At 47.6% G+C, this 24,894-nt stretch overlaps 1 protein-coding gene across 1 annotated transcript in view; it reads left to right on the forward strand.

Annotated features, from left to right (window-relative positions):
- The window catches only part of PDIA5 (protein disulfide isomerase family A member 5), a 91,942-nt gene that overhangs the window by 40,317 nt on the left and 26,731 nt on the right, over window positions 1–24,894 (forward strand). Inside the window, exons 7-11 of the mRNA XM_029939452.1 lie at window positions 2,629–2,689; window positions 9,821–9,888; window positions 16,676–16,767; window positions 16,860–16,931; window positions 23,273–23,409. Coding sequence (XP_029795312.1) covers window positions 2,629–2,689; window positions 9,821–9,888; window positions 16,676–16,767; window positions 16,860–16,931; window positions 23,273–23,409 — 430 coding nt within the window. The remainder of the gene's footprint in view (window positions 1–2,628; window positions 2,690–9,820; window positions 9,889–16,675; window positions 16,768–16,859; window positions 16,932–23,272; window positions 23,410–24,894) is intronic.

Raw genomic sequence — 24,894 nt, forward strand, 5'->3', positions numbered from 1 at the left:
TCATATGGAATTTCTACTCTTAATTTTTGGATGAATCTCCATACTCTTTGCATAGTGACTGCACCAATTTTTATTTCTACCGAGAGTGCACAAGGGTTCCTTTTTCTCTGCATCCTCACCAACACTTGTCATTTGTTTTTGTGATAGGAGCTAGAGAATGTCCTTTTTTAAAAAATATTTTTATAGTTTGTTTATTTTTGAGACAGAGAGACAGAGCACGAGTGGGAGAGGGGCAGAGAGAGAGGGAGACACAGAATCTAAAACAGGCTTCAGGCTCTGAACGGTCAGCATAGAACATGATGCGGGGCTTGAACCCACAAACCACGAAATCATAACCTGAGCCAAAGTCGGATGCTTAACTGACTGAGCCACCCAGGCGCCCCGAGAATGTTTGTTCTTATCTTGGTAACATGAAATGTACTTTATATCTTCCTCTGCCTCCCCTCCCTTTTCGTTTAAAGTTATTGACTCTTAATGTTTGTTAACCCAAAAGAAAAGGATGCCATTTATACTTTCTGGAGAAGGGATCATGTGTGATCAGTAGGGGCTGGGCTATTAGAATCAAGGGGCCCGGCATCAATATTTCTCCAGGATAGAAATGCCAGTATCATCAGAAGGTTAAAAGTATGTCGCGGGCAAGGGAAGAGGGGCAGATGTCAGGAGGTGGTAGCAGCCTGTAGTCATGTAAAAACAAGCAGCCTAAACTCACTGTTGCTGGTGGGTAGATTTTGTGATAATGCATGTTCCTAGCCTTTCTGGAAAGTGATTGCCTGCTGCCTCCTTCCCCTGAGATGGTCATGTCCTGAAACTCCTAAGATCATTCTTCTGTATCTAGAAATATTAAGCAGAAAAAAATTTTTTTCACACCTGTAGGCATTCCTCTTGTTATACTTGGTACTATTTTCTCTTCTGTAGAAGTTTAAGGCATAGCTGCCTTTCTGCTGATAGAATTTCCACATAAAGTAACTAAAATTTCCAAGTTCAAGTTAATTGCCAATTGTATTTATGAGCTTAGTATTCCGCACTGTTGAAGGTAATTAAGCATCTTTGAATGTAATGTAATAATTGTTACTACCCAGGGTATGAAACCAAATTGCTACAGGCTCAGAAAACCCTTTTCTTCTCAGTTCTCCAGGGCTTTTTTTCCTCCAGGGATTTCAGAAGATCATTTTCAAAGCATTTGCATTTTCTACCCATAGTCAGGGTCAAAGATCTTAGTTGCTAATTCTGTCTTACAATAAGTAGAATTATTTAATTCTAGTTATGTAAACAAGAGTGAACATTTTCAGAATTTATTATAAGTGTTTTAAATTCCTACAAAACATTTGTAATATTTTTTATCTAACTGAAAAGTTATAAGTAATCCATAGTCATTGTTAAAAATTTAGAAAATGACACCTTACATTTAAAAGAAAAAAATGTTACTTTATCCCTTCCCATCGAGAGATACCCACTTCTGGTATTTTCTGTAGCATTCCAGGCTTTCAACATAATGCATACATAAATATTTTTACTCACAAAAGTGTCATTACATTTTATATGCTGCTTTCTAATTTGCTTTCCCCCCCCCACTTAATGTAACACGCATATCTTATTGTGACATTAAATATTCCTCTTCATCGTTTTTAATGATGCAGTAGTATTCCATAGAGCGGGGTGTACCCTCATCTATTTACCTAATGCCTTGTTGCTGCCAGAAAGCTGCATTTTGCAATCTCCTTTTATTTTCCTTATTATTCAAAAGAGAAAAACCTCTAATTTTCTTCTATGGAAACTGGTTAGAGAAGCAAATTATTTTAACCAAAACATGCTCTGTCATTGCGTTTCTCTGCAGTCCTTCCTTGATAGATTTGCTTTTTCCGGAACATCATTGACTTTCATTGGAAGAAAGGTCTTTAACCCTGCTTTACACTGAAGTCTCTCCATTAGCACTGTTGTGAAATGTAGAAATGTCATTTTTTTACATGTTTTGTGTTTATTTAACAAATAATTACGTATTGCATAATAATATGCTAGGCACTGTTCTGAGGGTTTTACAAATACAGATGATCTGTTTGGCTTGTAACGTCGTGGGGGGAGGGGTCATGCCTCATCCGTGGGCTCCTGTGCACACCCTGGACTCCTGGACACATGGACAGCGAGGGCAGGGCTGGGGAAAGAGAGAGTGGGTGTGGGTTAGCCCTGCGTTACCTTAACCAGCAGATCCCCGTCTAGCCAAGTTGGGCCACCTGAAAACAACTACCCCCCCCTACAACAAAACCACTCCATAAGTCACATGAGGGGGCAGCCCGGTTGAGTTTCGTGGGACTCAAATAGCTCCTTGCCGGTTTTTAATTGTTTAGGCAGAGCTGCAAGGAAAGGCGGTAGCCTGGTCCCGTGCCCCACCTCAAGGCCTGTGTCCTGATATAATATTCAGGAATGGTATAGATTGTCTCGATCGTCCAGCTCCTGACAGGCTGAAACTCTGGCTGCATGCCCCAAAGCCCAAGTCAGAGTGTGGGTCATCTGAAGTGCTGGCCTGCTCCTCCCGCCACTATAGCGCCTTCCACTCCCCAATGACAGGGGCATGTCACCTCCCTATTGCGTTATTGTGTGTGTGACCTGCAGTGTTCTCTCTTTGTGCCTCAGGACTTCAGACGGCTCCTGAAGAAGGAAGAGAAGCCCCTCCTGATGATGTTTTATGCCCCCTGTGAGTGACCTTTCTCCTTTGGGCCAGAGTTCATTGTTCAACCTCTTGGAGGGGCAGCTGGGAGGTGGAAGGCGGGGGTCTGGGAACTAGCCCCAACCCTCTTAGAATGTGAAGTACGTCCCTCACCCCATCTCTGTGTTTCTGCCTCTTTGCCTTTTCATCTGGCTCCTCCCCTCCTGCTGTCCACATGTTTTTCTCTCCCTAGAATCAACATCCTTATGCCTCTTCACCCCAAGCTCCACCTAGCAACAGGATGGGTCTCCTCCCCAGGTATTCCTCTCTTGCCAGCTGTGTGCCTGGTGGAGCCCAGGGGAGCCATGCCTCAGGCTCAGCTCACTCTCTAGGTCCACTGCTGCTCACCAGCCAGAGCCTGGCCGGCCCCCGGGGGGCAGCCATTCTCCCAGCTCTGGCTCCTGCACACCTCTGCTGATGGCACCTGGGAGGTGTGGGGGGATCAGTACCAGGGAGAAGATGGCTTCATATGTTGGTTCATTTTCTAGATGAGGCACAAAGCCATGGGAATAGCAGAAAGATCATTGAGATGACAATCAGAAGACCCAGGTTCTAATTCCAGCTATGCCAACATCGAGCTGGGTGACCTTGGTCAAATCCTTCACCTCTCTGCCCATCAGTTTCCATTTTTTTTTTAAATTTTTTAAAAAATGTTTATTTTTGAGAAGGAGAGAGCATGAGCAAGGGAAGGGCAGTGAGGAGACACAGAATCTGAAGCAGATTCCAGGCTCTGAGCTGTCAGCAGAGCACATTGTGGGGCTCGAACTCAGGAACTATGAGATCATGACCTGAGCCAAAGTTGGATGCTTAGCCAACTGAGCCACCCAGGCATCCCTCGCCCCCGCCTTAGTTTCCATTTGTATAAGAGAAGGGGTTGGATCAGAGCAGTGGCTTTCAGACTTTTTGACTGTATTTCCTAGTATTAATGTAAAAATATTTTTTGTTTTAACCTAGTACTATAAGTATACATGTAACTTATTATATATGTTACATGAAAGTTACATGTATATACATAAGTTACTAGTATACTTATAGTAGATAAGTTGAATAAGTAAATAAGCTGAAACAACAGTTTTACAAAACCATACTTACCTTATTACTTGCCACCCACTCTGCCAGATGTAGTACTCAGTATTTCCTTTTCTATTTCATCTATGTATATTTGTTTATTTATATTTCAGGGAGAAACAGAGCACAAGCTCTTTTCACATTAATGTTCTTATATTCTTCAGACAAATACCCAGTAGTGGATCACCTGGATCATATGATAGTTCTATTCTTAATTTTTTGAGGAATCTCCATATTGTGTTTCACAGTGGCTGTACCAATTTACATTCCTACCAACACTGCACAGGGGTTCCTTTTTTTCCACATCCTTGCCAACACTTGTTATTTCTTTTTGATAAAAGCCATTCTGACAGGTGTGACATGATATATCATTTGCATTTCCCTGATGATGAGTGATGTTGAGCATCTTTTCATATGTCTGTTGGTATCTGTATGTCTTCTTTGGAGAAATGTCTATTCAAATTCTCTGCCCATTTTTTTAATCAGGTTGTTTGTTTTGTTGTTGAGTTGTATGAATTCTTTATATATTTTAGATACTAACCTCTTATCAAATATATGATTTGCACATATCTTCTCCCATTCAGTAGGTTGCCTTTTCATTTTGATGATAGTTTCTTTCACTGTGCAGAAGCTTTTTAACTTGAAGTAGTCTTATTGTCTACTACTTGTCTATTTCTTGCCTTTGGAGTCTGAGCCACAAAAACATGGCTAAGACTGATGTTAAGGAGCTGATTGCCTGCATTTTCTAATAATAATTTTATGGTTTCCGGTCTTATATTCAAGTCTCTAATCCATTTTGAGTTTATTTTTGTGTATGGTGTAAGATAGTGGTCTAGTTTCATTCTTTTGCACATGGCTGTTCAGTTTTCTCAACACTGTTTATTGAAGGGACTGTTCTTTCTCTGTTGTATGTTCTTGGCTCCTTTGTTATCAATGGATTATCCCTGTATATATGAGTTTATTTCTTAGCTCTCCATTCTTTTCCATTAATCTGTGTGTCTGTTTTTGTGCCAGCACCATATTGTTTTTATCATTATAGCTTTGTAGTATAATTTGAAATCAGGGAGCATGATACCTCCAGCTTTGTTCTTTCTAATGATTGCTTTGACTCTTTGGGATCTTCAGTGGCACAAACAAATTAGAGAATTATTTGTTTTAATTTTGTGAAATATGCCATTGGAGTTTTGATAAGGATTGCTTTGAATCTGTAGTTTGCTTTGAATAGTATGGACATTTTAATAATATTAGTTCTTCTAATCCATGAGTATGGAATATCTTTTCAATTGTGTTAACTTCAATTTCTCTTATCAGTGTCTTAGTTTTCAGTATATAGATCTTTCACTGCCTTGGTTAAATTTATTCCTAGGTATATTATTCTTTTTGATGCAATTTTAATGGGATTGTTTTATTTATTTCTCTTTCTGCTAGTTTGTTATTAGTGTGTAGAAATGCCACAGGTTTCTGTATATTGGTTTTGTATCCTTGATTTTACTGAATTCATTTATTAGTTCTAACAGGTTTTTTTTTGGTGGAGTTTTTAGAGTTTTCTATATATAGTATCATGTCATCACCAAATAATGACTGTTTTACTTCTTTCTTTCTGATTTCCATGCTTTTCATTTCTTCTGTCTTAATTGCTGTGGCTAGAAATACTATGTTGAATAAAAGTGGCAAGAGTGGGCATCCTTGTCTTATTCCTGATCTTAGAGGAAAAGCTTTTAGCTTTTTCCTGTTGACTATGATGTTAACTGTGGGTTTGTCATGTATGACCTTTATTATGTTGAGGTATGTTCTCTCTCTACCCGCTTTGTTGAGAGTTTTTTTATCATAAATAGATGTTGAATTTTATTGAGTTCTTATTCTGTATCTGTTGAGATGATCTTATGATTTTTATCCTTCATTTTGTTGACATGATGTATCAAGTTGATTGATGTGCAGGTATTGAACTATCCTTACATCCCTCACCTGATTGTGTTGCATGATCCTTTTTCTGATCCGTAGTCTGACGCGTTATCCATTGCGCCACTGGCCTGTCCCTTTGCATGATCCTTTTAATGTATTGTTGAATTTGGTTTGCTAATATTTTGTTGAGGATTTTTAAGTCTATGTTCATCAAGAATACTGGCCTATAATTTTCTCTTTTTGTGGTGTCCTTGTCTGGTTTTGGTATCAGGGTAACTGGCCTCATAAGATGTATTGGAAGTATTTCCCTCCTTTACAATGTTTTGAAAGAGTTATAGGAGAATAGATATTGAATCTTTGAATGTTTGGAAGAATTTGTCAGTGAAAACATCTGGTCCTGGACTTTTGTTTGTTGGCAGGTTTTTGATGACTGATTCAATCTCCTTGCTAGTAATTGGTCCATTCAGGTTTTCTGTTTCTCACTGCTTGAGTCCTAGAAGATTGTATATTTCTAGGAATTTGCATATTTCTTCTAAATTATCCAATTTTTTGGTGATTAATTGTCCATACTAGTCTCTTATGATCCTTTGTATTTCTGTGAGGTGAGTTGTAACGTCTCATTTCAGTTCTGTTTACTCTTGTAAACCTGCCTTGAATCCCCCTTCTTGAGAAGTTCTTTGAACAAAGACCTCTCCCATTTCCACCTGAATGAGCATGCCTCCCTGGATGGCTGCCCTTTTATGAGGTTCTGCCTGACTTGAGCCTATGGTTTGTTCACCATGACAGTAGCCTCTCCCCAGCCCCTGTTGATTGCTGGGTGTCCCCCTAACCCGGCTTCCTCTCAGACACCTCGCTGGCCTCTGGGGTGTGCCTGCCTGTAGAAAGGAGGCTCTGGTGTCCTACTTCTTCTTAGATCAGGCTTTGCTCAGAACGGTCATGCACTTTAACCTTGGGTCATTCTCTTCATTAATGTTCACTGGTTGGTTTCACCCCTTTTTGTTTCTCCTTGGATCTTATTAACTGCTCAGCTGCGAGTTGCCTCAGGAATTGTCCTGCCTATCCAGCCCCTTGAGGAGATGGCCCCCTTTGGCTTATCTCAGAACCCCTTAGATGAGATTAAAACTGAGTATATGTCTGTATATAGTTTGGGACACAAGTCAGGATCATGGTATAGCTGTGTGGGTTTCATTATAATGACGCTAGTCCATCACTTATAAAGAGTGGTTCCCTAGCAGTTTGCACTAGAATGTGTGTGCCATCTCCCCCTTCCCCTCTCCCGGGCTGTCTGGGAGGGTGCCCATCCTCCTCACCATAGCAGGCAGAGAGGCAAGCATCGTTATTACCTTTATATAATGGAGAGCTGGGATAGAAGTTAGGTCCCTTGTTGATGTCACAGAGCAATTGATAGTCGAGAAGGAAGGGAGAAAACTGGGAGCCATTAAGTTCGAATTTGTGGAGGAGTCAGATTAGATGGCCTCCTGGGTCCCAGGTAATCCCAAGATTCTTTTGTTGTTGTTTTTATTGAAACAAACTTGTTCTTTTATTATACTAGTCCACTGAAGCCTTCATGGCCTCATAATTCAGCTTATTCCTGGAAACACACCCATTCCCTAACTGAGAAATCTTTTAGGACTCTGACCCTTTGATCATGTTTGGGGTGAATGAACCCAGAGGTAGTGGGAGGCTTTATTTGTGACAAGGAATCTGGGTCCCCGGAACCTACTGTTTATTCAGTAAATGTTGACAGAATTAGTGAAAAAAATGAAAGGGAGACTGCTCTAACTTTAAGGGTTTGAGAGTGACAATTAGTCTTATCTCTTCCTGTGCCTCCCAGTTGAATCCGTTGGAAGATGAATTCAGATACGGATCACGGTACCAGCTCTATTTTTGGTCAAGTTAAATTGGAAACTGACTTGGCCTGTAGCTTCCTATTACTCTTCCATCACCTCTTCACCTCACTGACTTCTCCCAGAGCTGCTGGGCTTCACCCATGGGGAGCTGGGGGGCCGTGAGGGTAATGTTGCTGCGGGCTGCAAATGGGCGAAGCTGGAAGAGAGACGCCACCTCTGTGGGGACACTTCATAAATTAAGCCCCTGACTGATGACTGTTGCCCAGTGGGTGTCAGACTCCATGCCCCATCTCATCAAGCCACTGAATAGAGTGAATGAACTCCAAGTGCACTCCCTGCAGCACCCCCCTTATTTTCCCTCCTGGGAGTGACATCCACTGTCCCCTGTGGAGTGTTCCTCTGCAGCAGATGTAGCGGGCGCAGACACTCGGGTCCTGTAGTGACAGCGCCTCCCCTGCTGAGTGTCCGGCTCTGTCATACCAGATGTCGGCTGTGCCCCTCCACCTCCAGGGCAAACGCTATGTCCACTCCACAGATGGGAAAGCCGAGGCTCACACCACTGTCTCAGTCTTAGCACAGGCAGCAGACAGTCAAGGGGAGACCTGGGTCTCACTCCCCAGAGCCGAGTGTCTTGTCTGCTGTGCAGCCCCCCTGCACCCCCAGTAGCCCTACTGTGTGACATCCACCGTGGAGCACAGGGACCTGGTCAGGTCAGCCTTGTTGTCCCTGTTTCCCTCCTGTGAGTGCCCCACAGTGGGAACAGTGTCCCCTGACAAATGTCATGTTCTTTTCTTCATTACATCCATGGGGATGGGGCTCCATGTGGCAGCTGCTAGGGAGAGGTACGTCTTGTCTTCTTCGGGCAGATGTCTTCTTCAGGCTGACCTTGCAACCGCTCCCACTCTCCCAGGTCTCCCTCAGGCTGAGCCTGAACTCGTGGCATGGACCTAAGCCCAGGCTAGTGTGTATACAGTGTGTCCCTCTGTCTGCTGGGCCAGAATGTCACGGAGGGACTATGGGCATTTGGGGAGTTCCAAGTGAGAACACCCTGCATTACATTTGGTCCAGCGGACTTGGTGCTGTGGAGGTTCCAGCAGAACCTTGGACCTGCTCACAGTTCCCCAGTGTGTCTACCTGCCCCGTGGGTGAGAGCACCTCTCTGAACTGTACTCGTCTGCCCACTGTCTGCCAAGGTGTTAGCTAAACATGGATTAGCGCTTGTCTGCCTGCTGCTGCGTGGCCCTGCCCCCAGTCACATTGAGACGAGATGCAGCCTAACACGGGGGTCCAGTCAGCTATGGCGTTTACAGCCTTCAGGTACATCTCAAAGCCTTTTGCAGCAGAGTAGCTGTCAGAAAGAGTAACAGCCTGGCATGTCTGAATTCCTTATGTCTGAAGAAACTGGTACACGTGTCCTGTGGGATCACTGCCGAAATGTGGCCTGCTCTGATTGATGCGGGGGCGAGGGGGGTGGTTTAAAGCAAGGTCACTCTGAAGTAGTAGTGGATGTTTGGGGCCTGGCTGTCTCAGCCCTGTGTCCCCCAAGGCTTGGAGGACCTTCATCATCCCAGGAGAAAAGTAACCACAGAATCCCATAGAGGGTTGAGCCAGAGACATCACAGAATCCTTGATGTCAGAGCTGGAGGGGGCCTGAGGTTGTCTGCTCCAACCCTCCACAGTTGCCAGAAGGAGCCATCACCCAGTGAGAAGAGGTGACCTGTCCAGGGCCATGTGGTGCATCCAGGGAGGACTGGTACTCCGGTGTGCCGACCCTAGCCTGGTGCTCCTCCCGTGAGGCCAGAGCCAGTATTTCACACCTAACCCATCTCCACTCACTGCCCACTTATTCTTGTAGATGTAAGAAAAGGGGCATGGAAATCCCAAAAGTCATTGTTCCTGTGGTTGTACATTTTCTTCCTAATGGCATCTGATTCAGGTTCATTTGCAGTCCCTGACTGTGCTTTCCTGTCACCTATTTGGGTTCCCTGAATTCCTGCTGAACTCATTATCAGCCCTCAACTATTCCATGCTTTGCCCTTCTCCGGCCGTGTCATTTGCTTAGTCAGTCCCACATTTATCCGGGGACTGCTGGGCTGTGTCCTGATCTACGCCATCAAGATTGTAAGCTCTTTGGTGGGCAGGGCCTCCTATTTCTTCTGTGTCCCCAGGGTCGCAGTCCTGTCCTTCTGCAGGCTGGGTAAATGTTTGCTGGCAGAGGTTAGCCTGAGGGGAGGGAAGCCAGGGCACAGGGGCCGGGCACCCACTGTAACCCACTGTTTTCTCTCCTATCTGTGACCAGGGTGCAGCGTGTGCAAGAGGATAATGCCACATTTCCAGAAGGCGGCGACCCAATTGCGAGGCCAAATTGTAAGTGAGGCCCATGGGCCTGGCAGGACTGGCTGACTCCCGGGCTTCTCCCTCTCACCTGGAGAGGCAGTGGGAGGAAGGGGCCCCGGGTGTGGGGAAAGGGCAGGTCTGAAAATCTCAAGGAGTCACCCTCCCACTGCTGACCCTGAGCCCTGGGCATGTGATTTCAGACCTGTTCTTGGTAGATGGTAAGAACTCCCAGGAGTTGCTGGGACCAGGTGAGTTTGGTGCTTGTCCAAGCAAGACCAGTGCAAAATAGCCAGGAAACCAACAAGAAGCACAATTGATATTGCTGGGTGGCCAGAAGCCATCAGCAGTCCGTCAGGGCTGGGTTCCAAAGTGGGCCAAGGCTCCTGGTGCTTGGCAGCCCAGTGGCCAGGAAAGGAGCATGGTGACCAGTGTCTCAGGGATACCCATCTTTCAGGGACAGGAGGAGGAGGAGGAGGAGCCCCTGAGGAAATGGGCCCCAGGAAGGAAGAACAGCCAGGATGGTGCAGCGAGGGCAGGGGAGGCTGGACAGTCTGACCTCACCAGGCTGAGGGCCACGCACTGAAGGTCCTGGTCATCTCTGCACAGCCTCCGCTTGCCAGCCTTGTCTCTTCTGTGTCGTGTGTTCTATCCAGTTTTGCATGTACCCTGAGCCACAGAGATATTGAGGGTTTTTTGTTTCGTTCCTATTGCTGATGACAGAAAAATAACTGTTGGCTCCTCTAGGGAGCATGGAAAAATCCATATGCTTTTCATGAAAGGTTGTGGGGAAGAGAGCCATCACCATGGTGGGGCTAGCCAAAGTCCCACTAAGGGAATTCTGAGGTCTTAAAACTGAATCATGAGGGGCATCTGGGTGCCTCAGTCAGTTGGGTGTCCAACTTTGGCTCAGTTCATGATCTCACCACCGTGAGTTCGAGCCCCGCTTCAGGCTCTGTGCTGACAGCTCAGAGCCTGAAGCCTGCTTCAGATTCTGTGTCTCCCTCTCTGGCCCTCCCCTGCTCAGGCTCTGTCTCTCTCAGTCTCTCAGAAATAAATAAATGTTAAAAAATTTTTTTAATTAAATCATGATCTTTATGGATCAAATGAAGTTGGTGATTAGTTCAGAGTCAATTTAAAAAGTTGACCTGGCAGCACCTGGGCATGGTGACAGCCCTGCTAGCGAGCCGACTGCAAGACTGGGTTGCAAAGAACTAGTGCTTTCTCTTTTGACCTCATTCTGGGGCTGCACTAAGGTCCTGCTTGTTTCTCACTAATGAATTTTTAGCAACTTGCCTGGAGATGTTTGGCCTTGGGGCACACATACATCACTTGGGGAAAGTTTCACTTCGAATTCTTGGACCTCAATAGATAGCATATATCATGATTATTTCGCCTGGAGAAAAGACTTAATTACTCAATGTTTCCCTACCCATACTTGCATACCCTTAGAAAACTCCTCAACTCGGCTTCCTAACTCTGCAGAACAGCGAAGTTAGATAGCTCCAGCCCCAGTCAGATCACGAATGCCTGGCCGGCTGCACCAAAGCAGAGGAGGTCTTGCTGGAAGACCCTCGCTGATGCTGCATCCACCTTCCAAACTCAGTGTTCCAGTCCCTTCCATGCTTTCACAGAGTTAGTCCTTGCCGTGCATGGCCAGCTCCGCTCACCTATGCTTTCATTCCAGATCACTTTCGTCACCGTTGATACTAATTATAGCATGACTTTCTCACTGTAGTGTGAGCTTCCTGAGCGCTGGGGCACTGTTTGGTTCACATCTGTTTCTTCACCACAGAGCACAGAGCCATGCTTCTGGTACCCCATACATACTGATAAGTGAATGAATGAATGTGTGGCTTATCACTCCTGAGCACGTTTAATTTAAGCTCTGTATTTACATTAAAAATGTTCCTCCTTTTAAAGGAATTCAGAGCATCAGTTATTAAGGACTGAGACAAAGTGGGAAGGATGTTTTTGAGCTGAGGGCTTGTCCCTTGCACTGAGCTCATACTAGGTTCTTTCTCAAGATTATCCCTGAATATTATTTATTTTAAGGGTTCTTGCTTCCAAAAAAGGAAAAAATAACAACAGTGCCTGCTTTCCCTGCCTGCAGCCAAGTCAAGACATGTACAAAATGACTGTCCCGGTTCCCTAGACAGCGTTACAGAAAACTCAGTGGGATCGTCTGAGTACCTGGAGAGCCTGGCTGGTCAAGGCCAGCTTTTCCTGGGTGTTAGTTACCTGGGCTTAAGGCATCTGTGTTGTGTGAATGCATTCATTTTCTTCCACATTTTCTTGCTTGGGGTACATTTTGTTCTGTTTCTTGGGAAAGCATTTTTTGAAAGTTCTCACCCTTTCCCAGCTCCATAAATAGGGAAAGGTCCAGCTACATGGACACCACCTGCTGCAGGAGGCCTCTGGAGGCCAGCGCTCCTGGTGCAGCCACAGCTCCCCAGAGAGGAGGTGACCAGAAGCGTGATTCCTTTCTGTCCTCCGACACAGGGCAGAGATGGGCTGCTAGTCCCCAGAAATCAAAAGCGTACCCCCTCACCACTGCTGAGACCCAGCCGGACTGCCACCTTCAGTCTCCTTTTCATCTCTGTCGTCCACAGCCCTCTTAGGGTTGTCCATTTCCGTGGCAAGGGTCAAAAACCTCCCTCCTCTACAGATTTCTTGGGAGGTATCCAACTTGATGATGTCGTTAAGACGGGAGCCAGGCCAGATCAGGGGTGCTCAGCCTTTGCCATTTTCCAAACTCCGTTCTGCCTCCCTTTTGCTGTCATTGATGTCTGGTGAATCATCAGTGTCTGTCCCATCTATTCCTGCTAATTGCCATCTTCGTCAGCAGCTGTTGCTGCTCCCCATCTCAGAGCAGCCATCAGAGTGACCCTGTCCCCATCTGCCTCCTCTCCCAGCTTTGCTAGTTACCAAGGTCCACACTGAGAGTCTTTTGTTAGTCTTGGCCATGATGGGACCATCTAGGTGTGTACATCATGGCATGGGCCGGTCATGGTGACAGACTTGTGCAGACCAGACCCTAGACCTGGCTCGTACTAACCAGCAAGGAGACCTTGGGCAAATAGCCTCGGAGTCTCTGTTTCCGTATCTGTAAAATGGGATGATAATGCAAACCCTGCCCACCTCACTAGGTTGTTGTGAAGCTGCAGACACTTCATAGACGCGCATGATTGACCCCCTCCACTGCTCTGTACTTCCTGTTCCTCCCACTCACTAAATGAGGGTGCTCCCTAGATTCTGCTTTTCAGCCTCTTATTAGCACAATGAAGCAAGGGCTTGGCACTGTGCTTTTCTTTTTGTCTCTCCCTCAGTGATTTTATCTACATCCGTAGTTTCAACAAAATGTAGTTCCATGGGGCCTGAGTCCCTGAGCTCCAGTACCATGTATCAGATTCCCTGCTTGACATCTTGCTCTGGATTTTTCTCCCTGTGTCCCAAATGCAGGGTGTCTAAAATAAAACTCAGTACCTTTCCAGCCAGCAGACTGCCAGCTTTCTTTCATGACTCTTCCCAAGTACCGCAGGCTCTTCTGATGACATGCCTTTTTCCTAGGGCATCCTCACACATCTCTCTTCCTCACATCCTCTGTCCTCTCCTTGCCCGCCATCCTGGGTCAGGCCCTGGTTAGCCCACAGGGTAGCTGCCGAAGACTGCTGACTTCTCTCCCTGACACACAACTTGCCCCTTACAGCCTGACCTGTTTATATTTTTTAAAAAGGAAGGAAAGGAAGGAAGGAAGGAAGGAAAGAAGAAAGAAAAAAGAAAAGAAAAAGGAAAAGGAAAGGAAAAGAAAAGAAGAGAAGAGAAAAGAAAAGAAAAAAAAAGACAAGAAAAAAGAATGCAGCCGGAAAACCCTCCAGCACCTCTTCCCTAAAGTCCTGGTTTCTGAGGCATTAAAGCCGTTTCCAGAGTGAGCTCTGTGAACCTGTCCAGCCTTCTCTTCCTGCCCCTTCTGTGTCCTGCAGTCCAGTTAAACCAGCACATTCCTACGTCCTGGGCTCCATCTTGTTTTGTCTTGCTTCCACATTCTCTTTCTGGAATGTCTGTGGAACTCTCACTCTCCCTTCAGCACCAGCTCACGTGTTGTCCGCTCTGCGAAGCATCCACGAGTCTTCCTGTCAGGACACAGGCTGAACATGAGGCAGAGCAGGTCGCACTAACTGGACGGCACCAGCACGTGTGGCTCCAGGTCAGGCGTTGTGGCCTTAACTTTTAGGCTGAGGCCAGTTTTGCCTCATTTGGCTTTCCAGACTCCAAAAAGTGTACATACTTGTTCAAAAAATATCTGCTTCATTAATAAATGCCCCCAAGTGGTACAAGAGTGCTACAGAAATTCAGAGAGCTGAAAGTTCATCACAAGCAAAGGTGGTTTGGAACAGCTGTCTGGGAAAGTGGGGTTTGATTTGCCTTCAAGGATGAATAAGTCTTGGTAGAAACTGAGAGATAGGAAGTGGACATCCTAAGCAGAGGGACAAGAAGCATGTGCTCTGGCAATTTGGGTTGAGTTCGGAGCTGCTTCATAGTATTGGTGAAAACAGCATATTCTGAGTGCTGTAGGTAGACCTTTACCTGTACTATCTCTTTCAGTCTTCACAGTGGTCACAAGAGGTGGCTGCTCATGAGGAAACAGGCACAGAGGTACCTTATTCAAGGAAATGCATCTACTAAGTGGGGAGTTAGGACTCGAACCCAGCATCCTGATGCCTGAGCCTGGCTCCTGGCCACTGTAGTATATCACTCATCTGCAAGGTGTGCCTTAGACGGTGAGCAGTCCAACTTCCTCCCTGTGCAGAGGTCTAAGACTGTCCAATTCCTGGGAGAATCAAAAACCTAGACTCTAGCAGGCATGTAATTAAGGATTTTGTAAGAAAGAAGAATTCAGAAACGAGATAGGGATAGTATGATCTTTGAGCGTGGAGTTAGATTCTAGCCCGTATTTAGTGGAATTGAAAGGTTTTGTGCAGGGAAGTGATGTAATGAAAGAGGAGGATGTGAAAGATTAATCTCATGGTGGATGTGCACTGACAATAGGGAGATCAATTAGAATAAAAAAAAGAACTTTAAAGTAGACAATTATTACTGGAACAGGCTGCTGAATCAGTCTGGGAAATGGACAGAATGGCTTTTAGAGGGTTCCAGGCTTCCAGTAAGTTCTATTTCAGGCTGATTCTCCCTGGATTCCTGGCAGCATCCCACAAATGAGCTGGGGGTGGGGTGGGTGCGTGGAAATCAGTGATTTAGTAAACATTTATTGTGTGCCTACATATGCGAGGCATTGTGCTAGGTAAGTAAAACAGTCAGGAAGACATGTGCTACATACCTAAAACAGTTGGAAAGACATGTTTAATGTTTTTTACTTATTAAGAGAGAGAGAGAGTGCAAGCACACATACGTGAATGTGCAGAGGGAGAGGGAAAGAGAATCCCAAGCAGGCTTCACGTTCAGTGCAGAGCCTGACTCAGGGCTTGATCCCACAACCATGGGATCATGACCTGAGCTGAAATTAAGAGTTGGACGCTGAACCGCCTGAGTCACCCAGGCACCCCAGAAAGACCTGTTTAGATGCTTCTAGGGATGGCGCTGCCAAAGGCTGTCATCACCAGGAGGATTTGGTAGGAAACCAAGGACTTGACGATTACTGAACATCAGTTCTGTGCTAAATCCTCTGACCTGGTCATCTGGGTCCGTTCTCTTAAGAGCTCTGTGATAGTCTCATCACCCACGTCTTCCACACAGGGAGCCTCAGTGAGGGCAAGTGACTTGCCCAATGTCACATGATTCCTCAGTGGATGCAGTCTTCTGAATCAAGTTTGTTGTCCTTTTTCTCTTCCTATGTTTCCTTCTATATTGTTCAGCAAAATGAGCTTCCCAGGTTTCTTCTCTCTGCTTCTATAACTGCTCCTGGCTTTTTGAAGTTCCTTTCCCCTCTCCTCTACGCTGTGCTGCTTGATGGAACAGCCTTCCTGTATCCGGCCACTCTATCTTCATTCTCTTGTAAGAACAGAGTCAAAGTCCTCTTTCCAGGCACCTGATCCTGCCCTAGAAAAGATCGCTGCTTCAGGGAAGGAGTTTTAGAGGACTCTGGGTTGTTCTTAGTAGTTAGCCTTGTTGTCAGTCACACAGCTACTAAAATTCTCCTTTCCCAGTTAGGGGTGTCAGATATGGGGACCCCTGCAACCAGAACATGTTCAGACTTTGGAGATGGTGCGGTCAGGTGGTAGGTGATGGTTATAAACAGGAGAGAGGTGGGGGATCTGGGAGTCTGGAGGGAGGAGAGTCCGGCAGATGGACTGTCACGAGAGCCACACTCTCTCCCCGGCCACATACAGGCTGGGAGGTCCAAGAAGACTGTACACAAAGCCTGGCCGGACAGACTGAAGACAGGCCAAGGACGTTATGGGGAGGCTGAGAAGTGGCTGTAACTTAAGAGAGGAGTGCAACCTTAGTTGACAGTGGCCCCACTCTAGGACCTGCTTGAACTTGGAAGGCCACATGCCTTCCTCAGCCCTCAGAACTTTGGTTTCACTCTGGGATAGCCACCCCTGCAGGCAAGTAAAAGGAATGCCTGTACAGAGGGTAACACCTGGCCCCGACCGCACGTCTTCCAGAACTTTCAGCCCTCATTCCCAGCTGGGTTAGCTTGCTGTGCTCCCCCTGCTGCCCGGGGCTGCACATCAGTTTGTGAGGCTCCTCCCCCTTCATCTGTTTCTGGTGGGATAGACAGATCGGCCATGCGTGGACAAGTGGGGGGTGTTGTCTGCGGGGCAGAGGGCCAGGAGGACTGTTCACCGTTTGCTCCTAGGTGCTGGCTGGGATGAATGTGTACCCCTCGGAATTTGAAAACATCAAAGAGGAGTATAATGTGCGAGGCTACCCCACCGTCTGCTATTTCGAGTAAGTCTCCTGCTTCCTTCTGGCGTTTGCTCCCCTCCATCATGGCGTTTGCATCCTTGGCTGAGTCCACGTTGTCTGTCCTCATTTCACAGGAAAGGACGGTTTCTGTTCCAGTATGACAACTATGGATCCACAGCTGAGGACATTGTGGAATGGCTGAAAAAGTAAGTGGGCCAGTTGCCTCAGGGGTGTGTGCCTGGAGGGAGGGTGCCTCAGCTAGACCCCAGGGCGATCCCTGGTCACAGGGCTGTGGCTGGACTTGGGGAAGAGAGGCAGGAAGGCAGAGGACCGCACGTGGTTTCTGGGTTGCTTCTAGGAGAGGATGGGGGTCTTTGCAGGGTTAGGATATGGGGGCCGGGAGGATTTGGTGTGACTCTGGCCACGGTAACAGCATCTCAAGTAGCACTTTCCCTTTACTGTCTATCTGCTGGCTAAGGGTGTTTCTCGCCTTGGATGTCAGTTTTGAGAGAGGCTCCACTGCAGGTCTCTCTGAAAATTGAATTGTCAACTGAACACTTATTTCAGACATAACTCTGTGTTAGGTGCTGTGAAGCGCCTGGGAAATACTCTCATACCTTCGATTTGCAGAGTGCTTTGCCATTCGTGTGCACTCCCCACAGACGCTGCTTCGTGGCCACCTTGTGATCCCTGTTTGTAACCTGGTAGGTCCTTGTGACCCAGAGTACCCCTCACCTGGACCCCCACCATGCTAGGCATGTGGCTTTGGCATGACCTTGACTGGTGTGTTGAAGAGGGAGTCTGTCCCCTCTCCGACCCCTTCCTGTCACGGGAGCAGGGGAGGGGCCACCTCTCCTGGCAGCGGGGCCATCCCCAGCTGAGCACTTACCTGCTTGCTCTGCTCTACCTGTCATCGGTTTGGTGCTTACTAGTCACTGCGGTGTTTGGCCATTTGTGCATAATTCTTGAAATAATAATCAGCTAATGTTTTTTGGGTTCTGCTTTGTGACTGACCCTGTTCTAAAGACTTTCTATGGATTCTCATGTAATCCTCAGAACAGAACAGCCTTGTTGGACGCCATTGTTGCTAGCCTTATTTAATGTACAAGGTCACAGAGCACAGCAATAAGGAGCTTGTCCATGTTCCTGCAGGTGACAGGGAGCAGGGCCAGGCTTGCTCCTGGGCAGCGGCAGCTCCCCTGAGTTCTGGCCGGAGCCCCCTACCCCTTCCCCAGTTACCAACATGGTGGATCTTCATTGACATCATTCCCCGAGGGGCAAAAGGTTAAAGAATTAGTTATCCAAAGATATAGAGGTTGAAAATGTGTATTTTCAGAATGGGAAAGGAGGATGAATTTTGTACCCCGCCCTCCAAGAAACAACAAACTGTCAGATTCTAATGGTTGTTGTGTCTGTCCCCAGGAGAAAAACACAGCGGTAGCACTGTGTTTGCATAGCATCTTTTGTTTCTTGGAAGCATTCCCACATGTCTGTCCCCATCTATCCCTCATTTCCAGCCCCTGCCCGGGAAGGCGCCTGTCTCCCCCCCCACCCCCGGCTTCTTGTGTATTCTTTGTCTTAACCTGGGCCTTCGCTCCTCTGGTGTCCTTTCTCATTTGATAATAAGCATGTCGTCTCCTCCAGCCAGACACAGCTCACTCTGCTTTAGAAGAAGATGTCAACAAATAGTCATCTCTTTTGTCACCAGAGCATAAAATCTGTCTGCCACCCTCTCGTTTCTCTAACCTTTTCTGGTTTCAAAATATACTCCTATCTTTTTGGAAGGATAAGATTTAGTTTTCTTTTAAAAAGTGTTCAGACTTGCTTGCTAACCCTATACAAGGGGAGCACATTAGTGGAGTTTCTGAGACAGGTGATTACCTCCCCACTAGAGCCTGGCGTGCTGTTCCCCACCCCACCCGCCTCTGCCCACTGCCACCCCACCTCCTCCGCCACACTCCTGTGCTCTGGATGGAGACCTGGAGGCAGCTCTGGGCTGGCGCTGCCCCACTTCTCACCCCCTCCTTCCGCCCTCTCCTCACCCCACGTCGGAACGTGGGAAGGAAACCTTGTTGGCAGCTCCTGGGTCAACCCTGGTGTCCAGGCTGAGAAGGTTGATGGGGTGACTCCAGGGAAGGGGGGTGCAGCGTCAGAGTCTCCCTGAGCAGCCCTACCCAGCTACCCAACCACCCATGATCACTGTGTCAGGGGCACTTGTCGGGGCAGCTCCTCCAAAGGCATGGCTGCAGCCCACCCCCCAGCACAAGGGTAGGGCCTGAAGGACCCCGCAGTGAGCTGCCTCCTCTCAGCATGAGCTAGCAACGTCACTGCACTCCACCTGGCCTAATTTTTAAAAATCTTTCCTGATTTCAACACTTTCCAAGTGAGATAGGTTATTACAAAAACACTTAAAAATATATTCAATCAAAAGGAAAAGTCCTTCCCTCCCCCCACTGTCAGATAATGTGTTGTGATGTTTTTGTGAATTTCCTTCCAGATGTCCCCCTACAGGTACCCAGCTCTGTGTGTGATTTTCCCTGTGCCAGGTGACTTTTTTAAAAATTTTGTAATGTTTTATTATTCATTTTTGAAAGACACACACACACACACACACAGTGAGCGGGGAAGGGGCAGAGAGCGAGGGAGACACAGAATAGGAAGCAGGCTCCAGGCTCTGAGCTGTCAGCACAGAGCCCCACCTGGGGCTTGAACTCACAGATCGCAAGACCATGACTTGAGCCGAAGTCAGATGCTTAACCGATTGAGTCACCCAGGCATGCCTCCCTCCCCTCACCATGCCAGGTGTTTTATGTCTTTACCGGTTTTGTCCCACATCTTAGTGGGTAGCAGTGTTCTCACCTTTCCTGCTTCCTTGCACTTCTTCCCTGGGCTGCCCTCTTGGCTGCTCAGGTCTTATGTGTGGCCAAGTGTAGGAGGATGAGAATGGATCTGGCCTTGCTAATTCTCTGGATGATTTTCAGAAGTCCAGGAGAGGGGAATCCAGATCTCCTTCCCATACCACCCCCTACAAGTAGCTAGCCACTGGGCACTGAGTGAGGCCAGGTGAAGGCCTTGGGGTCTGAGCGTGCAAGGGCCCTGGGCTAGGTGCGTTGATCACGGGCAGGTGTTCCCCCTTGGGCTCCCACTGGCTACATTTCTCATTCTCCTCTCTGTTTCATGCTGCTGAGTGGGCTTGACATGTAGAGGGTATATACGTGGTGGTCCATTTTGACTTAGCCACCCATTTCTGCCTGTGTATTTTTATTCCAGCCAGCAGTGAACTGAAAGCAGTCACAAAGTTTTATTGAATTCTGATGCTTATTGCATCTTCTCATCTGTGGCATGGGCACCTGCCTCAGATAGGGATGTGATCTGTGTGAATTTCCCAATCTGGAAACCCCAGGAAATCAGAGATGCAGGATTGGAAGGAAATCAAAACCTCAGTGAATCTGCCCCTAGATTTTCCTTGTAAAGTTTGCATTACCTCTAGAACAGATATGGTTACCTACCTCAGTCCCACTCAGACATCTTAGAGAACAGGGCCTTGCCTCATGTTGAGGTCGCCCACTCATATTTGAATGATTTCTGTGATTTCAGTTGTGAATGCTATCTAGGAACATTTGGGTAGTACTTCATAGATTTGTAAGATGCCTCACTCTGGAGCATTATGTGTATAGATGTACCTGAGAAGTAAGGAAAGGCCTCCAAATACTCCATCTTGTAGATGTCTGAGGTCAGGCTGGTGGCCTAAGCTGCAGAGCTAGTAAACAGAGGTGATAGGACTCAAACCCAGCTCTGTGACTCCCAGCATGGCTCTCCTTCCCTCCCATCTCTTGTGGGTAGAAGGTTCTACTTCTGTTGACTGAAAGTTCTTTGTCTGGAGTTTCCACTTGTTGGTTCTCCTCTTCGGAGCCATAGAAAATAGATGTTACTTTCTCTTTCTGATGCAGTCTGAAACATTTGAAGTTAGCTATTGCGTTCCCCGTGCCTTCTCCAGATTAAACACCCCAGTTCCTTCAGCCATTCTTCTTCTCTCGTTCTGTCATTTATTCAAAAAGTATCTCCTGGGTGTGTGTGCACTGGGTGCTGGAGGTACACGGTAAGCAGGAGCCCCGTCTTCAAGGAGACAGATGGAAAAGGGCATAATTCAGTGATTATCTTTGGCCTCAGACTTCTACTCAGTCCTTCTCTGTATAGGGAGAGCTCTTGCCGCTCTACCCAGCCCTGGCAAGCCTCTCCAGAGTCAGCTGTTGTCTGCTGGGAGGGAGAGGGGTGTTCACCCGGCTTCTGGTGTGAGGGCCGGGACCTGAGGGCCTGGTACTCTAGCTTTCCGGCTTTCCATGTGCCCTTGTTTCCAGCCCCCGCCACAGCCCTGCTTTGCTGGGTGCTGCCTCTGGGTCCTTTGGCGCCTTTGCTGTGGGTGTGGTTGTCGGGCCCCCACCCCCTTTCCGCACCCAACACCTCAGGCTTCTGCCTTCTGTTTTGCTAGGTTGGTTTCCTATCTTCTAAAATCGCACTGACCTCTTTTTCTGTCTTCGTTGTTGTGTTCTTTCCTGTTCTTTTTGCTTCTGTGGGCTTTTACTGTCTTCTTTTTAAGTCTTGTACTGTTATTTTGGTGGTTTTAGAGTGTGTTCTCTGTGCTTAACTAGAAGTTTCTCAGGCACTTTCATACATTTGCACAGCAGCTAAGCCGTGGCTTCTCCATTCTGTGCTGTCACAGGATGTTTAACAGTTATTTTAATTTTTGAATAGATTCCATTCACATAATAAAAAGGATTCTTTAAAAAGATACTTAAAAATCCTACTTTGACAAGTCTTGCTTCCACGTGTTTCCTTCATCCTGTTTTCCACCCCAATCCCCTAGAGGCAACAACTTTGATTCATTTCTTTATGCAGATACAAGCAAATGCAGATTACTATTTTTTTTATCTCTGCCTATTTTTTGTAAAAATTAGTACCTTATGGCCTATTTGGTATGTCCCCATGGTCTGTCCATGTCTATGCACAGAGAGCTTCTTTATTCTTCATCATGTTGAAGTTTATGTAACCATTTCCTACCAACTAACACAGGTTGTTTCTAGTCTTTGCCGTGACAGATCATTCTACAGTGACTAGCTCAGACATACGTAGTTTTGCGAGTGTGCAGGTGTACTGGAAAGATAAAGTAGGATTGGTGGTGTTTGGAGCCCAAGCATGGGAGCCTAGGTCCCTTGGTGTCTGTCTGGGACCACTGTCTGGCTAGTGACTCATTCTAAAGCTCAATTTTGCCGCCAGCCCCATCTGACATTGCCATGCATGGGCTGGAAGTGGTTTGCCCTCTTACTGCTGTTTCCCACTGCTTGGGTCCAGGGTGGCTGAGGCCACCAGGATGGAGGGCTTCTGAAGGTGATGTCAAACCCAGGCCCTCTGTGGGGTGGGAGTGGCAGGTTCCACTCTGCTAGCCACACGGTGGGGTCGGCAGATCCCAGGTGTCAGCCGCATTCTCTCTCATGACTTCTAGCTCTGCCTGCTGGAACTGTACACTTTTTTCCTACTGTAGGCTCTCAAAGCCAGGAAACAATGGTTGTCTTTTCACATTTGTCATCCTAAAGGGTTTTTCAAAGCAACAATTAAGGCGCTCTGGCAAAGGTGCGTGTGGCAGCAAAGCAGCCAAGTTCTGTGTCACCAGCAGTCTTGTCCTCAACTCTGGAGCAATCGGGGGCCCCTGTGAGCCTGTCCCCAGAATAGCTGGTGACGTATATAGGCATGAGGTCTTCCCAGGTGGAAGCAGGCCCCTGGGAGGTTAGACAGCTTCCCTAGGTTTTCAGCCAGCAAGTGGGGAGCAGGGAACTGAACAGATCTCCAAGCCTGACTCCCTGCTCTAGCACTCTGCCTCCGAGAGAACTGGATAACTTCCTTCCAGTTATCCAATTGTTTCTAGGAAAGATTAGTGACATAGTGTAGACTCTGTCAAGTTTAGGGTGCCCCCGACCTTGTTCCCCTTGGCTGCACTCTTCCTCATCACGACCTTCCTCCCACACTGGTCCGTGAACACCTCGCACCACCCATGTGGCTGCCGCCCCTTCCCCGGCCCAGACCCTCGGCCTCTCTCTTTCTTCCATACGACTGCACATACCCCCACCTCCTCTCCCTGCTCTCCGTCCTTGCCTGTGGGGAGCTCAAGCACAACAGAGAGCTTTTCCAAAGGTCGCTTTTTATTGTTGCAATTTATTCTTGCCAGTTTGCTGCAAGTTTGGAAGAGCTTGAGATGCTATTGAACCCCTAGAATCCTGGGAGGAAGTGGGGTTTCTTGAGCTGCCTAGGGAGCTCTAGCTAAAAGCCACTGTTTATAAGAAGATATCAGTTCAGCACCTCTGTGGGGCTCTGAGGGGATGGCAGGGTGGGCAAGGCCAGATCGCTCACCCCTGCTTCTCCACTGAGGGGTTTCTGGTGGTCCCCTGCAGCAGGCCATGTGAACCAGTGGGGGCTTTCGCCTGGGGGCTGGATTTCGTAAGGGCTGCTCAGGCCCCGGGCTTGCTCTAAGCTCTGCCTGTTTTTGGTCTTCCAGTCCGCAGCCGCCACAGCCCCAGGTCCCCGAGACTCCCTGGGCAGATGAGGGCGGCTCCGTTTATCACCTGACCGATGAAGACTTTGACCAGTTTGTGAAGGAACACTCCTCTGTTCTCGTCATGTTCCACGCCCCATGTGAGTGGAACCTTGCTCCTGCCACAGCCTTTCCTCTCTCAGCGTAGGACAGGTACTGCTCTGGGACGCGAGTCCAGTGAGCATTGGCCTGTTGGATGCCTCCTCTGTGCCAGGACGCACTGGTGCCAGGCAAGGTTCCCTGCCCCCATGGCGCATGCAGCCCACCCTACATCACCATCAGAGCAGCACCCAGGTCCTCATCGGGCTCTGGTGTTCCTCAGCTCAACCTATTGGCCCTGAGCACCTTCCTCCAAGTCAGCATAAATCGGGAAATGCAAACGAATTTCCCAGAATTGGAGGAATTATGACCAGCGGTGCCCTGACATACTACCTGGAGCAGTAATCGCCTCTAATCTATAGGTGCGGGGACTTGAGGCCCCAGCAGAGCCTGTATCTTACCCAGCAGCTGAGAGGACCCAGGGAGGCCAGGTCTGGAGCCTCAGATCCTCCAGCATCTAAAATGCCTTCCTGCTGCTTCATCTGAAAATGTGATGCCCTAGAGCAGCCACAGTGGATCAAGGATGAGAAATGTGTGAGTGCTGTAAGAGGTGTTTGCAATAATGGCTGGGAGGCCTGTAGCTCAGGAGTTTTCTAAACCAGGGTCCTCTCCATTCTCATGGAGATGGAAAATTGATTATAATTTATTTCTAAGAGGGAGAAGGTTGCTCCTGGAGAGATGAGCAAGGGGATGATGACCCTGGGATGCAGAATTTCTAGGAAAGACGAGTCCACCATGGGTGAACAAGGTGGGTCCTCAGCACCCGGGACAGGTGGGGGTTGGGGGCGTGCTCCTCTCTCAGAGCTTTTTGCCAGCTCTTTGGTCCAGTGATGGCAGGGAAGAGATTGTGAAGAAAAACAAGCAAAAAATAACTACTTTGGGTTTATTCTTTAAAGTTTATTTATTCATTTTGAGAGGGACAGAGACAGCATGAGCAGGGGAGAGGCAGAGAGAGAGGGAGACGGAGAATCCCAAGCAGGCTCCGCACTATCAGCATGGAGCCTGATGCGGGGCTCGAACCCACAAAACTGTGAGATCATGACCTGAGCCGAAACCAAGAGTTGGATGCTTCACTGACTGAGCCACCCAGGTGACCCTACAAATAACTACTTTGTAGATCAGTGTCCTAAGCATCCTCTCCGTGGAGGCATATTCAGTGAGCAGAATGCAGTATTAATTGTCGCAAGTGTAGGGATCTGTATGCTAACAGCTGTGATGATAAAGTGGTGATAAAGTGGCCCCTCCCAAGGTCCCCTTTCACCCTACCCACAGCACCAAAAGGCAAGTGTGACCAGCCCCATTTTGCAGAGAAGGAGATTGTCTCACAGAGAAATGGCACAAATTGTTCAATGCTCTCTAAGTCCTGTGCTGCTGAGCCCTGGACTCCCCGCCCTCCCCTTTCTCTGCTGTATCTTATTGGTTGGTTTGGTTAGTTGGGAGCTGTTCATAAGCAGATCACTACTGGGGATTCCCCAGCTCCCTTCTTT

This window comes from Suricata suricatta, chromosome 5 (assembly GCF_006229205.1).
Source record: "Suricata suricatta isolate VVHF042 chromosome 5, meerkat_22Aug2017_6uvM2_HiC, whole genome shotgun sequence".
In the NCBI taxonomy this organism is placed as follows: Eukaryota; Metazoa; Chordata; class Mammalia; order Carnivora; family Herpestidae; genus Suricata; species Suricata suricatta.